This window comes from Dermochelys coriacea, chromosome 3 (genome assembly GCF_009764565.3).
Source record: "Dermochelys coriacea isolate rDerCor1 chromosome 3, rDerCor1.pri.v4, whole genome shotgun sequence".
NCBI lineage: Eukaryota > Metazoa > Chordata > Testudines > Dermochelyidae > Dermochelys > Dermochelys coriacea.
The window spans coordinates 26,519,443-26,535,129 of NC_050070.1; the positions used below are offsets into that span (position 1 = coordinate 26,519,443).

At 41.2% G+C, this 15,687-nt stretch overlaps 1 protein-coding gene across 4 annotated transcripts in view; it reads left to right on the top strand.

Annotated features, from left to right (window-relative positions):
• The window catches only part of NBAS (NBAS subunit of NRZ tethering complex), a 394,692-nt gene that overhangs the window by 302,462 nt on the left and 76,543 nt on the right, over positions 1 to 15,687 (top strand). For all 4 annotated transcript variants that reach the window (XM_038394647.2, XM_043510232.1, XM_043510234.1 and 1 more), the window contains one exon: positions 11,614 to 11,703. In XM_038394647.2, coding sequence (XP_038250575.1) covers positions 11,614 to 11,703 — 90 coding nt within the window. The remainder of the gene's footprint in view (positions 1 to 11,613; positions 11,704 to 15,687) is intronic.

Here is a 15,687-nt window from a genome sequence, read left to right on the forward strand (position 1 = left end):
CTAGATTACTTACTAAGTTCTAAGACTCCATTCCTGTTCTGTCCTCAGCAAAAGCATCACAAAGACAGACAGACCCTTTGTTTCTCCCTCCCTCCCTCCAGCTTTGAAAGTATCCTGTCTCCTCATTGGTCATTGTGGTCAGGTGCCAACAAGGTTATCCTAGATTCTTAACCCTTTACAAGTGAAAGGGTTTTTCCTCTGGCCAGGAGGCATTTTAAAGGTGTTTACCCTTTCCTTTATATTTATGACAGATGAGGGGGGTGCAATGTTTTGGTGAGGATTTTGGGGGGAAAGACGTTTCCAAACAACACTTTCCCAGGAACTAGTCAAACGTTTGGTGGTGGCAGTGGAAGTCCAAGGGCAAAGGGTAAAATAGTTTATACCTTGGAAGTTTTAACCTAAGCTGGTAAAAGTAAGCTTAGGAGGTTTTCATGCAGGTCCCCACACCTGTACACTAGAGTTCAGAGCGGGGAAGGAACCTTGACAAGTCCCAAACCACTTCTTTCTCCACAGAGGGCTGGTCACCTCCTCCCCATGCTGTGCTGCCCAGTGCAGTAGTCTGAGAGCTGGCCTTGTTTGTGAATACAGAGGCAAAAAAAGCATTGAGTACATTAGCTTTTTCCACATCCTCTGTCACTAGGTTGCCTTCCTCATTCAGTAAGGGGCCCACACTTTCCTTGACCTTCTTCCTTGTGCTAACATACCTGAAGAAACCCTTCTTGTTACTCTTAACATCTCTTGCTAGCTGCAACTCCAAGTGTGATTTGTCCTTCCTGATTTCACTCCTGCATGCCTGAGCAATATTTTTATTCTCCTCCCTGGTCATTTGTCCAGTCTTCCACTTCTTGTAAGCTTCTTTTTTGTGTTTAAGATCAGCAAGGATTTCACTGTTAAGCCAAGCTGGTCACCTGTAATATTTACTATTCTTTCTACATATCGGGATGGTTTGTCCGTGTAACCTCAATAAGGATTCTTTAAAATACAGCCTGCTCTCCTGGACTCCTTTCCCCCTCATGTTGTTCTCCCAGGGGATCCTGCCCATCAGTTTCCTGAGGGAGTCAAAGTCTGCTTTTCTGTAGTCCAGGGTCCATATTCTGCTGCTCTCCTTTCTTCCTTGTGTCAGGATCCTGAACTCGACCATCTCATGGTCACTGCCTCCCAGGTTCCCATCCACTTTTGCTTTTCCTCCTAATTCTACCCGGTTTGTGAGCAGCAGGTCAAGAAGAGCTCTGCCCCTAGTTGGTTCCTCCAGCACTTGCACCAGGAAATTGTCCCCTACACTTTCCAAAAATTTCCTGGATTGTCTGTGCACCGCTGTATTGCTTTCCCAGCAGATATCAGGGTGATTGAAGTCTCCCATGAGAACCAGGGCCTGCAATCTAGTAACTTCCGTTAGTTGCCGGAAGAAAGCCTCGTCCACCTCATCCCCCTGGTCCGGTGGTCTATAGCAGACTCCCACCACGACATCATCCTTGTTGCTCTCATTTAGAAACTTAATCCAGAGACTCTCAGGTTTTTCTGCAGTTTCATACCGGAGCTCTGAGCAATCATACTGCTCTCTTATATACAATGGAACTCCCCCACCTTTTCTGCCCTGCCTGTCCTTCCTGAACATTTTATATCCATCCATGACAGTACTCCAGTCATGTGAGTTATCCCACCAAGTCTCTGTTATTCCAATCACATCATAATTCCTTGACTGTGCCAGGACTTCCAGTTCTCCCTGCTTGTTTCCCAGGCTTCTTGCATTTCTGTATAAGGCACTTAAGATAACTCACTGATCGTCCCGCTTTCTCCGTCTGAGGCAGGAGCCCTCCCCTCTTGTGCTCTCCTGCTCGTGCTTCCTCCCGATATCCCATGTCCCCACTTACCTCAGGGCTTTGGTCTCCTTCCCCCAGTGAACCTAGTTTAAAGCCCTCCTCACTAGGTTAGCCAGCCTGCTTGCGAAGATGCTCTTCCCTCTCTTCGTTAGTTGGAGCCCGTCTCTGCCTAGCACTCCTCCTTCTTGGAACATCAGCCCATGGTCAAAGAATCCAAAGCCTTCTCTCCAACACCACCTGCGTTGCCATTCGTTGACTTCCACGATTCGACCGTCTATACTCGGGCCTTTTCCTTCCACAGGGAGGATGGACGAGAACACCACTTGCGCCTCAGACTCCTTTATCCTTCTTCCCAGAGCCACGTAGTCTGCAGTGATCCACTCAGAGTCATTCTTGGTAGTATCATTGGTGCCCACGTGGAGAAGCAGGAAGAGGTAGCGATCCAAGGGCTTGATGAGTCTTGGCAGTCTCTCCGTCACATCGTGAATCCTAGCTCCTGGCAAGCAGCAGACTTCTTGGTTTTCCTGGTCGGGATGGCAGATAGATGACTCAGTCCCCCTGAGGAGGGAGTCCCGACCACCACCACGCACTTCCTCCTTTTGGGATGGAACACCCATCCCTAGGACAATGCATCTCATGCCTTCCAATCAGCAGAGTCTCCTTCTGCTCCCTTCCCTCATGTATCATGCTTTAGTACCTGTGGAGAGAACATGGAAACAGTTGCTTACCTGTATCTCCATTGCTGGTACATGGATGCTCTCCTTTCTTCTTCTGGAGGTTACATGCTGTCAAATTTCTTCACCGTCCTTCTGTCCCCGCTGTGCAGCCTGCTCTGAATCTTCAGTATGTTGTGTCTGTAGAAGCATATCCTGACGTCTGTCCAGGAAATCTTCAGTTTGCAATGCAGGGTCAATACTTGTTTCTCCAGACCTTGAACCTTCTCTTCCAATATGAAGACCAGCTTGCCCTTTGTATAGACAAAGTTGCTTCTGTCCTGTGGAAGAAAGACAAACATGGCACATCCTGTGCAGGTAATAACAGCTGAAACCTCATCATCCATATTACCTTTCTTCTATGAGTTTCCACAGGTGTTGTAGTAACTACTCAGAGAAGCCTGCAAGATGAAAGCCTCAGTGGGATCTCCCCAGGCGAACTCCCTCTGTTAGCCTCTCCGCTGGTTCGCAGCTGACTGGCTTTTTATAACTGTCAGGCCCACTCAAGGCTCACCTGGAACAAAGCACTCCCAATTCACGCTTTTTAAACAGTGAAGCACACGGTCAAACTGACAAACTGTCCCCGCCACAGACGTTCAGATACTCACCAACATAGCCCTACAAAGCAGCACTTAGCATACTTCCTCTCGGACAGAACCCAGGGAAACTCCCTGTGTTAGCCTCTCTGCTGTTCGCCGTGGAAGGGCTGCACAAATAAAACAGGATGGAAAATTAGGCTAAGGAAATAACAAGGCATCAGGCATTTTCAGTGAATAATGTAATTAAGTGAAAAGATTTAGCTCTATTTAATTTATTTGCCTTTTAAGCATTCTTTGTAATTTTTTTATTGCTCTTGAGGAACTTTTTGATTAAATTCATGTCATTTTTCTCAGCTGAACTGAAATCAAAATGAGCCTTTATCAGTTTAATTACACTAGACGTATGCAGTCTTCACCTTAAAGCTTCTAGGTATCTGGGGGGGGGGCGCATAAGAAAGGGGGAGAGAGAGAAAAACGTGCACAAAATACCATATAATCTGTGTGAAGGACTAATGTTTCATTAATTATGTTTGCTTTTGTCAGTAGCTTTTGATGATTTTACTGTTAATTAGGAGGAAAATAAGAAAACTGTATTCCTTGTGAAAATTTAGTGGATGATTGTTTGTCATGTAAAAGTCTTTTGAATTGTAATTCTTTTTCATTGTCCTAACCAATTTTAAGGCAGCGCAGATAGTATTGGGTTTTTAAGAAGAAAAATATTTGCTTCCAACCATATATTTTAGAAACGAACGTTATTTGATTACAATTAATTGAGTTAATTTCTATTTTATTTTAAAATACATCCTTACCATGGATAACTAGACTTTCCACTTTCGGAAAAAGGGACAACTTACCCATTTTCTGGTGAAATAACATTTGCCTTTCTACATCACCTTCTGTGTGACTATCTCAAATCATGCTATAGACATTAATGAATTAACATTATCCTGGGAAAGTAAATATTGTTCCTGCTTCACATATGTGATGATTGAAATACAAAGATGTTAAGGCCTCAGTTTTCAGAAATATACTTTAATTTCTGTTGTTTCAGTTGAGCCCAGTTTGAAATATATAGCATGATTTCCAGAGATACATTTGCACTTCCCAATGAAGTCACTCAGAGCTTTTTTAAAAAATCAAGTCCTGGAGGTGTTTCAGGTTTTTGGCCATCCAAAACCTAACCCAAAATTAGTGAAAAACACTTTCTCCTACGGCATAAAATTTGGTTATCCATAGAAAAGGTGCATCTTAAATGACTGGAAAACTAAATCACAGAATGTCCTATTGCAGAGCTAGGAATAGGTCTCATATCTCTTCATTCCTAGTCCTGTACTGTAACCACAAAACCATCCTCATTCCCTCTGTACCTCACAGAACCATATTTTTCTGTTTGGATTGTGGTTTTTAAAATCACTCTTACAGTTCGTTGTATATTTGATGATTATATGAAAAACAAATTCCCTTATTGCCCAAGCTAGTCCAAAAAACTGATCAGGTCCAACAAGACAAGATGGGAAATTTCAAGTCAGTCTACAGAAGAATCTCTAATAATATGAGTTTAAATGTTATAGCTCTCTTGATTCTATGCCGATATTTGAAATTTTATTTTTGTTTCCTTCTTGTTATTTTTTTAAACAGATTGGAAACCATTTCATTGTGCATATAGCTGTGTTGTGTCCTTATTACAGGTTCCCTTTTCCAGCATCCCCATTCTTTCACATGATTTATTACTTCTGCATGTTTCTAGGTGGTGGGGTTTGTTTTGGTTGGTTGGTTGGTTGTTTTTTTGCAAAGAGCTAGAGATCAATCTATTGATGTGATGATGTTGGTCAAAATGGTCTCAATATGCTGAGTTTTACCCAGGGTAGTTCATGGCACCCACTAAATATTTGGGGGGCCCAAATTGACAATGGTACTTAAGAAAATGTAATTTGTATGTCCATTTATCAATACAGAAAAATGACTTCAGGGTTTCCATTCTCGCCATTTTATATGCTTTAAAGTTTGACTCTTGTAAGCTCAGTAAAATATAAATGGTTACTTGGAGTGCTTTGAAATATGATGTGCCTCTTGGAGTGCAGGTCAGCATTAGTGATCCAAATTTGGGGTAATTTGAGGATTTCCTGAGTTACAGGCCCTACAAATATGGTTTCTGTGTGCTGCCTTATTCTGTTAAACTGAGTGGTACTCATGACTGGATGAATCACAGATGCGTTTGAGTTTGATGTCTGTGAACTCATCCATCAATTAACATAACTAAGGATAAGTTAATTACAAGTCCCCACCTAAGGAAAAAAAGTTTTGGACTGAATGACTGGAGGTTGCTGCAATCTGAGAGTCATAGGTGGCAATTTTATTTTTGGGGAATATAATTAAGCGTTGGGCGGGGGAAGGGGGAATTGGACACGTGAATGCTCCCTGGGAGGGGGGAGGTGTATTAGCTGGAGAGATGTTTAGGGCTGCAGCAAGTCAAGTTTGACCAAAAGTAGTGCATGGCACCCATTATGTATTTGGAGAACCCAAATTGTGAACGATATTTAAGAAAATGTTCACTTCTTATCTTGTGTAGATGTGCACTGTGGAGGGATTATAGTGCACATGTGCCACTACAGAAAAACACGAGATGTTTTCTTTGCAGTCAACTCATGCTTGCCTGGGTAGTTTGGGGGAATGTGCCCATGTCGCTGTTCCTGGTGAACATCCCTCCACTGATGTTTTTACTCCAGAAGTTTGTACTCCTGTGCAGTAGAAATTTAATAACTCAGAAAGCTTGCTACACGTTGTCTCTGTTACAATGTGTATTTATTTTAGGGGAGGTTTACTGCGAACACAGCAGATTAGTCAGCAGCCAGTCTAATCAACTTTTTTGTTATATGGGGGGGGAGGAGCTGGAGACAGAGGACTTTGGGGAAGGGACAGAGACAAGGAGAGGAGTTGCGGCTGCAGAGCGGCCAGGAAATGATGGTGGGTAGTAGGCAAGTGTTGGATTGAGTATTTGAGAAAATATATATTTTACTGGTCCCAAGGCAGGGCAAGTGGCTGCTTTCAGATCCTGAAGCAGATTAATGAGTTTCCAAAGACACAAAGTGGCCGTTTGCAGCTGACTACCAAGGGAAAAGAAATGTGTGTGCTGCCAGAGTTGCCAACATGTGGATTCTGGGAGATTCCATGTTTTACCCACAGTGCAGCATCTAACCAGTGACCTAAGAAGTTGTGATCTACCAGACGTTGTGATAATTCACTCAGGTGGAGTTGATCTGGGCTTTATTCCTAAAATACACAAAACAATGTGTGAGAGCAGATTTGGATCACATCAGAGATTTGTGTACAGGAGCTGTTTTCTCAGATTTCACTGAGAGTCTGAATGATTTCTACAGCGACAATATGAAAGTGATTAAGTTTTGGAAGAACACTAATTGGGAAATTGGCTGACCAGACAATGTGCACTATATGGCGTAGAAACATTACCAGCTCTGACATCTCGCTGTTTCTGGGAGATGGGGTACATCTACTGGACAGGGATTAGGGGATCTTTCTCTCAAACATAAAACGCTCAGTATTTTGGAACAGAAATCCTGCCTCAGTTCTTCTACCAGCCCTATCACAAACTGCACCCTCCAACCATTTTGAAACATGACCAGGAGCCCCATTCCACTGTAACATAGTTGTTCTTCACCCTAGGCACTGTGTATGAGTCAGTTATAGAAGGGAGGTAGTGACAGCAATAAAGATGTTTGTATACAAGGAAGTAAAAACTTCCTGGAAATCCATTCCCTGTTTGTGATGTGGGGGCGGTGAGCACCTGGGTACAGTAGTGGGGAGGGGGCCAGGTTGGAGGGGGAATGCAGTGAATGGGTCAAGGGCATGGCTGGCAAGGAGTGCCCAAGCCTGCTGATGTGTGCGTGTTGGGAGGGAAGGATAGCTGGTTCAGTAACAAGCTTGTGGGACATGATATCCAGAACTGCCAAAATGACAGCTAATTCCTACCAGCAATGTATCTTTTTCTGTTTGGGAAAAATAAATAAATAAATAAACCTATGAAACTGAATGGCAAAAGAACTGACATTAATTCAAAGTTAAGGTATATCATCCCCTTGCAGAACACTGGGTTGAGCAAGGCTCAAACTTCTGAACATCAGGAAATTCAGAGTTAAGGTTGCAAAAGCAAAAGCAACCTTAACTCTGTCCTCTTTCAGCAGTTACACTCTATAAACACACATACCTTTACTCTGCCAAGCCCACAGTTGCTGAAATGTACAATCTCTTTACCTCCCTTTACAAGCCATTCACACTCACTCACGGGATTCCATCGAACACTATTATAGGACAAAAAGGAAAACAAAACTGGTGGCCCATGCCGCCTTTCTTCTGTTCCCCTGCAATAGGCAGTAACCAATGGGAATTACTTGTGTACGCTCAAGGTGTAATCGGCATTTTAGGTGTACCTAAAAGAACTGATGGAGGCAATAGTTGGTTCTTCTTGGTAAAGGTGCGTTTGTGATTTAAGGAGCTGTAAGTGTGATATGAGTTTTGTACCTGCTGATGTGTGAAAGCAAAAATAAAGGATTGCATGTGAACCTTCAGGATCTAGTATTTCAGTGCAGAACTGTGTGCATTTAAGGCTTCTGATTTTAGGTTATAACTGATACGCTGATAAAACATCCCCGATATGAGAAAAATGAAATTAGCATGTATCCAATAAACACCAGAAATGGTTACTCAATTCATGTTGACTTCATCCCTTTCATAGTGCCGTTTGTTTATATAGGTAAATGTCACGACTGCTTGGCTTATATCTAAAGGATTGTCTATCCAGAGCAGTAATGTGGACTTTGGGGCTGTGATTTCTAAAGCACACTAACATGTTGCACTTGAATTGGTCCATGTAGATCCTGCTGTTTCACACTAAAGATTCCCTGGAGTGCTCTAACATAGTGCTATATGAAAAAGTACTATGTTAAAGCGCAGTAGGGACAAATACACCAACCAGGGGTTCAATAACAAGGATGTGAAGCTTAAACTAATCATCTAGAGCATTTTTTGTACCTGTAATAAAAATTAAGTAGACAAGAATTTTGGAAAGTACCAGAAAAAAAAATCTTCTCATTACAGTATACAAGAGATCCTTGAAACTCTCTGACTTCTGAACATCTACATAGAATGCAAAAAAATGCTAAAAATAAGCCTAAAAATTGAAATTAAAAACTCTGAGAAACAGAAGTTACACACATTATATAATTAGCAGGGCTGGGGGCGGGGTATTACTAGGGCTATTGTCAGTAGTGAGCTGGGATATGCTAGCAGTCTAAGCATTTATTATCCACATGCACTCAAGCTAAAGTGTGGTCAGTGTCAGGTGTAGCTGGATTGATTAGTGGAGGCACTAGTTAGCTCTGTTTTGTAGAGATGTGTTTGTGATTACTTTGAGGTGTGTAACAGAGCTGTGATTGAGATATGAGGAGATGAGAGTTTCACACCCTCTCACATGATGAAAGGAAAGAGGTGCATATGTACCTTTAGGATGCAGTATTCATCATTTCTTTGCAGAATTGTGTAGGTTATATCACTATCAGGACATAGGGCTTTTATTACAAAGGACATTGTCAGCAGTGAACTAGAATATGAGAGGACTAATACTTTGATGATTAAGTGGAAGTGGAAGTTAAGATGGTATGCTTTAAGTGTAAGGGAGTTTTAAAAGGCTGTGAAGTGATTCTTCAGGTGTACACATGTGGTATTCTTTCTGGGCAATTGGCTAAGTGTGTATGCCAGGATCTGGAACCTCCTGAATATTACAGGCCAGTGTTGTATGTGTTAATCAAGGCATTGCTCAAAGGAGGAGGGGTGGAGGAAGATTTCAACCTTTTTTTGTCCTATAATAGTGTCAGATGGAATCCTGTGGATTAGAATGAATGACTGGTAAAAGGAAGTGAAAAGTTTGTACATTTAAGCACCTGTGGTTTTGGCAGAGTAAAGATATGTGTATTAACAGGGTGTAATTGGGGCATTGCTGGTAGAGGGCAACCTTAACTCTGCATTTCTTGATTTTCAGAAGTTTGAGTTTTGTTTAACTCATCATTCTGCAGGGGGATGGCATGCCACCAAACAACTTTAACTCTTCATTAATGTAGTTTTTTGCCATTCAGTCATTTTTAATCTAATGATCCAATGCTATTGACATAGACTACTAATCAACATCAAAGAAAAAAATCTGCTAAGGTTTCAAAACCTGCATGTCTATACTTTCCTCAAGGGTCACCCTGGGTAGAGTAGTTATTTTCTTAGCTAGGGCAAATATTGTCCCGCTGCAGTTGCATAAATTACAAGGTTGTAGAAACTACCATAACTCTAAGGGTAAATGTGAAAAGCGCTGTAATCCTCTGCATATTGCAATATCTGATACCCTTTGGGTTATCTCATCTTTGGCAGAGCAGTCATTGATGCCTTTGACATTTTTTCAATTAGTAGGAAGCCATAGTTCTCTGGTATAGCAAAAGGCTGACACTTACTCTAATGATACAATAACTGTACTGTCCTGATGAATTGAAGGGAGGGTATAATCTTTCTCTGGTGGTTGAGTTGTTCTTAGCAAACCGATTTTGGAAGCATTTGTCTAGCATCCTTAGTTCTTAAAAACTAAAATGAGCCACCCTAAAATAGACCGGTCAGCTTAACCATGAGTGTCCTTATAACAGTTTGTATGAAAAGAGACTTGAGGCTTAAAGTGCTAGTGTAATTCAGTTTCCCCGTAAATATTCAGTCATTTTTCATGTTTATTTCTCTAGACTTCATATGAAAAGATTTGAAATTTCAGTCCATAAGACACATGTTTAAAGAACACTGCAACTTTTATCTTTAGATAAGTAGCTAACAACAGCCACTCCAACTTTTATCGTCTTCTGACATGTAGAGAGGTGTGAGTCCCAACTGTGGAAATTCCCTGACTGGAGACATGATTCATAATTATTGTATTTAATCCTAAGCAGACTGATTCTTGAAGAGAAAGTATGATGACACATTTTGTGCATATGCTTTAGTCTATTAATAATCAGTGGAGGAAGATACCCACACTAAATCAGCCCCCAACTAAAACCTCTCCAACGCATCATCAAGGATCTACAACCCATCCTGAAGGACGACCCATCACTCTCACAGATCTTGGGAGACAGGCCAGTCCTTGCTTACAGACAGCCCCCCAATCTGAAGCAAATACTCACCAGCAACCACACACCACACAACAGAACCACTAACCCAGGAACCTATCCTTGCAACAAAGCCCGTTGCCAACTCTGTCCACATATCTATTCGGGGGACACCATCATAGGGCCTAATCACATCAGCCACACTATCAGAGGCTCGTTCACATGCACATCTACCAATGTGATATATGCCATCATGTGCCAGCAATGCCCCTCTGCCATGTACATTGGTCAAACTGGACAGTCTCTATGTAAAAGAATAAATGGACACAGATCAGACGTCAAGAATTATAACATTCAAAAACCAATTGGAGAACACTTCAATCTCTCTGGTCACTCGATTACAGACCTTAGGGTGGCTATTCTTCAACAAAAAAGCTTCAAAAACAGACTCCAACGAGAGACTGCTGAATTGGAATTAATTTGCAAACTGGATACAATTAACTTAGGCTTGAATAGAGGCTGGGAATGGATGAGACATTACACAAAGTAAAACTATTTCCCCATGTTATTTCTCCCCCACTGTTCCTCAGATGTTCTTGTTAACTGCTGGAAATAGCTTACCTGCTTGTCACCATGAAAAGTTTTCCTCCCTCCCCCCCTGCTGCTGGTGATGGCTCATCTTAAGTGATCTGATCACTCTCCTTATGCATCCGATGAAGTGAGCTTTAGCTCACGAAAGCTTATGCTCTAATAAATTTGTTAGTCTCTAAGGTGCCACAAGTACTCCTTTTCTTTTTGCGAATACAGACTAACACGGCTGCTACTCTGAAACCTCTCCTTACAGTGTGTATGATAAAACCCATTGTTTCATGTTCTCTGTGTGTGTATATAAATCTCCCCTCTGTATTTTCCACCAAATGCATCCGATGAAGTGAGCTGTAGCTCATGAAAGCTTATGCTCAAATAAATTTGTTAGTCTCTAAGGTGCCACAAGTACTCCTTTTCTTTTTGCGAATACAGACTAACACGGCTGCTACTCTGAACACTAAATCATGTTACCCTGCAGATTTTGCCAATGCATTTCTGTAATTTTTCACCTGGGCCAGGTTTGAAATGGGCATTCTGAAGAATACCAAATGTTCCAGGCCATTTTAACTCTCCAGATTTTTCCCTGTTGTTTTCTCCTGTTGTTTATTTCCATTTTTGCTCCTCACATCACATATGACACTAAGATAAAAGGTACTAATCAAGTAAGGAAACTGCTAAAGTTGTCACATTTACTGAATATTCATAAATGACCTTCAGGTGTACAGACAAAATTAGATATTGTATCCAGAAACCTTTATTCTAAAATAATCATGTTTTTGTATAAACTGGTTTTGTTTGATTCTTTTAACAGTGACAAGGGTGCTGAATGTACTTTGATAAAAGACCCACTTCAGATCCTGGAAGGGATTGTTTCTGCAGTCCACGCAAGTGCTGAAAAGGGGTAAGAATGTATATGAATGCTGTTAACCTGATTTTTAGTGGGTTGTATATTGTTATAGGCTCGCCCATGATCTGACCATAAGATAATCAGGTTCTTGTCCTGAAATCAGGCTCCACAGAATGAAATGTAGAGAGTTCAATATTTTGTAAGGACCAGTAGGGTGTGTGGCTAGAATGCTCATGCTGAGGTCAAAACTGAACTTTAAAGATTTTTATTAAAATAAAGGAAAAAGTTATCAAAGCTCAAAACCACAGAATCAAAAAGAAATAATAGAGTTCTTGGGATACTTATGGTATCATTCCTTAAAAAAACTGCTCAGATTAGCAGACTCACACCCTTCCTTAGCGGACCTGGTGATGGGAGACAGAGGATCAGCCTTGTCTCTGGTATGCCAAATGAGTCCGATGCTTCAAGTTTGTCAGTGTCTGAGATGGTGGAGAGAAGGGTCAAATGTTGAGTAGCTGTTGTATTGAAAAAGTTAAGCGAATAGCTAAAGACAAAAAGAACAAAAGGGAGCTAAACTAGTTGGATAGAGTACCCCTTCACATGGTGGTTTTGCCCTTTTATAGGGTCTTTGCACTCTCCTGAATATTCATATCAGGGCCCAACATTCCATGCCCAAATCTTATTTCCTCACCCATATAATCTTAGGGCACACTTACTCCAGAGGCTAGCGTATTCATACATATTAACAGCGTAGCCGTACATATTAATGCCAGTTATCTCATTCTCAAAACCCGTTACCTTTGACCTGGATCGTTACTTCCATGTTCTTGCGGCGTACCTTGTAGTTATCTGTAGGTCACAAAAATCTTTGATAAGCACATTAAATTCCCTAAAATCTAAAGGGTAACTGGTAGGTCATTTATCTATGCTAAAGGTTACAAATACTTATGCTAACTTGCTTTAGCTAATCGTACAGGATTCAGGCCAGTAGGTTCTTTGCGTTACAGCCAAATATAATGAAGTAATGTTTACTAAAGTTATTTAATATAACGTATATATATAACGTATAAAAATATAAGCCAAATATAATAATATAACTCAAACCAGTAAATAAAGACAGGCTATGATATAGCAGGCTAGCCCTATGGGCTAGAATACATCTTAGGAATCCTTTTGCTAACACTGTCAGATTTTTTGGTCACAATACTATGACAAGGTACAGTACTGAATGTGGATATTTTCCTGCAAAGGAGTATACAATGGATTTATTTCTCACATGCATTATAAGACACCCATCAGTAGTACTAGACTTTTGTATAATTTAAAAGAAAAGCATACTATATTCCACAACCCCTTGCAATTATCAGACTATACTTACTGAAAGGACTAGAGCCAAGAGCCTAATTACCAGTGGGGATTGCAACATTTTGTTGGAAAAGCATCTGAACAAAAAGGTCCATTTTGCATCCTGCTGTAAAAGTTACAAAATCCCACTGGGAATTAATTCCAAACCCTAGGATCTGCCATCAAGAATGCCTTGATTCTAGCTCCTGGAAATTCATCCTCTGAACGACTTTCATAATCCATTAGTTACATTAAAAAAAGAAAGCTCTCCCACCTATCCAGTTCCTTGTTGTTAACTCCCACTCTAGGAAAAAATAAGGCTTTACTTAATTATGAATCGATCCTCATCTGTTTGCTGTACAACACTCATTAGCACTATACCTATTTTTGACTAAGCCATAACCAGAAGCGACAGGCATGAAGCAGGGGGGAAGGTAAGATCTGTACACTTTAGTGTCCTGCCAATGTTATTTATCATTTTATTGGTTCTCTTAGCATTGCTACTCTTATGGTGTGTCAGCACTTTCATGATACCTCAGCCTTAAAATTTATTCTGGAGTGAAACACGGCATACAAATCTCAGTATGAGATGGAAAATGTAGTATACCAAACAAACAAAAAGTGGTCTTATGGAGTTAAACAAAAAAGAAACTTAAGTCAGATATATGTTTGTGAGCTTTTATAATTCAATGTGATGGGGTTTTTTGCTGACTTTGGTGATGGGGGAATCTCATATCTTTTCATTGGTCCCCATAATTTCACTTGTTAGCTGAGAGAACTGATCCCTGAAAAGTGCTGAGCCAGGGCTTTTGCGAATTGCTTATCTGAAGTAACACTGTGCATGGGGAAGAGGCAGAACTCCCCCATCCTCTCCCAACACACATTAAAGCAGGGGTTCTCAAACTGGGGTCGGGACCCCTCAGGGGGTTGTGAGGTTATTACGTGGGGGGTCATGATGTGTCAGTCTCCACCCCAAACCCAGCTTTGCCTCCAGCATTTATAAATGGTGTTAAATATATAAAAAAGTGTTTTTAATTTATAAGGGGGGGGTCACACTCAGAGGCTTGCTATTTGAAAGGCGTCACCAGTACAAAAGTTTGAGAACCACTGCATTAAGGTATGTCTCCACAGCAGCTCAGAGGTGTGATTTCTAGCAGAGGTGAACGTAAACTTGTTAGTTCTGTTTGAGCTAGTGTCTAAAACGACCAGTGGGGCCATGGTAGCACAGGCTGCAACTTGGGCTAGCTGCCCCAGTACATACCTCTGGAGTCAGGCAGGACTGTTTTTGAGTTCCTAGCCCTAGCCACAGCTCATGTCACCACAGCCACACTACTGTTTGTAGGTGCTAGTTTGATTAGAACTAGCACGTGTCTGTCTACAGGCTCTGGGAATTGCACCTCCCTCCAGCTTTCTAGACATACCCATACTTAAGGCCCATTGTTGAGCAACTCCATATAAGGGCAGGTCGGGGCATGCTGGACAGGGAACATTAGCTGCACCCAGCTCAGCTTAGTTGTAGAAGATCTGAACTGAACAATAAGTGGCTTTAGACCAGTGGCTCTCAAACTTTTTTACTGGTGACCCCTTTGACACAGCAAGCCTCTGAGTGTGATTTCCCCCCCCCCCCCCGGATAAATTAAAAACACTTTTTTATATATTTAACACCATTATAAATGCTGGAGGCAAAGCAGAGTTTGGGGTTGAGGTTGACAGCTCACGCCCCCCCATGTAATAACCTCATGACCCCCTGAGGGGTCCCGACCCCAGTTTGAGAACCCCTGCTTTAGACCCTGTCCTTGGCAGACAGCAGCAACAGACCTGCAATTGAGAAAACAGAGTCTAGTAGGATCCTCACTTCCACCTCCTGTTTAGCACTTTGACAAATTAGGTGAGCAGTGTGTGTCTTCAGGTGTCCAGATTAGATTTGAGAATTGGCTATGCTAAAATGGCTAGATAAATTAAACTATTGCCAGTTTTTCCTTCCATAACCTATGAGAACTTTGTTAGTTTTTAATCCCAAACAGCCTATCAGGAAACTGCAGTTTAAAGATGTTCCACTGTGTATTATTTCTTTCCATGTGTTTTTGCAAGCATTTTTACTATGGCTCATACACTTCTTTGATATATAAACCACTCCATTGTGTGCTGAATACCCATGTCATGGGGGAAAAAATCCAAATATTACAATAACCAAACAGACCAAAACTGTACAATAAATGCTTTAAAAACTTCATAATCCTTTATTTCTCTTTGAGTTCATATTATAGGAAACTCCAAAACACGCAATGATTTTCAGAAGCAGAGGTAAAATGTTAAATGGCAACACCAGAGAACCTGGTTATAGCACTGAGGCATATACCTACTCCTCCTATTTAAGATGGTGAAAAAATTCTCATTGACTTGAGTTAGAGCAGGATTGAGTGCTTCAAGTAATAGTCCATCACGAATAGCCACACTTATCGGTGAGTTTAGGAATACACAGTACAAAAGAGAGATCTATATAATCTGTGTCCTGAATGTTAGGAAAACTGACAGACTCTCCATGCATTTCTTGGCTTTAGCTTCTTGTTCATCAGTGTTTGTATAGAGAACTTGAGGTCAAGAGAATGGTGCATGACAGATCGTGGCTTCTCTATAGTAGTTAGTCTCTATAGTAGTAGTCAGCCAGTCCATCCTTAGCACAGAATGGAATTT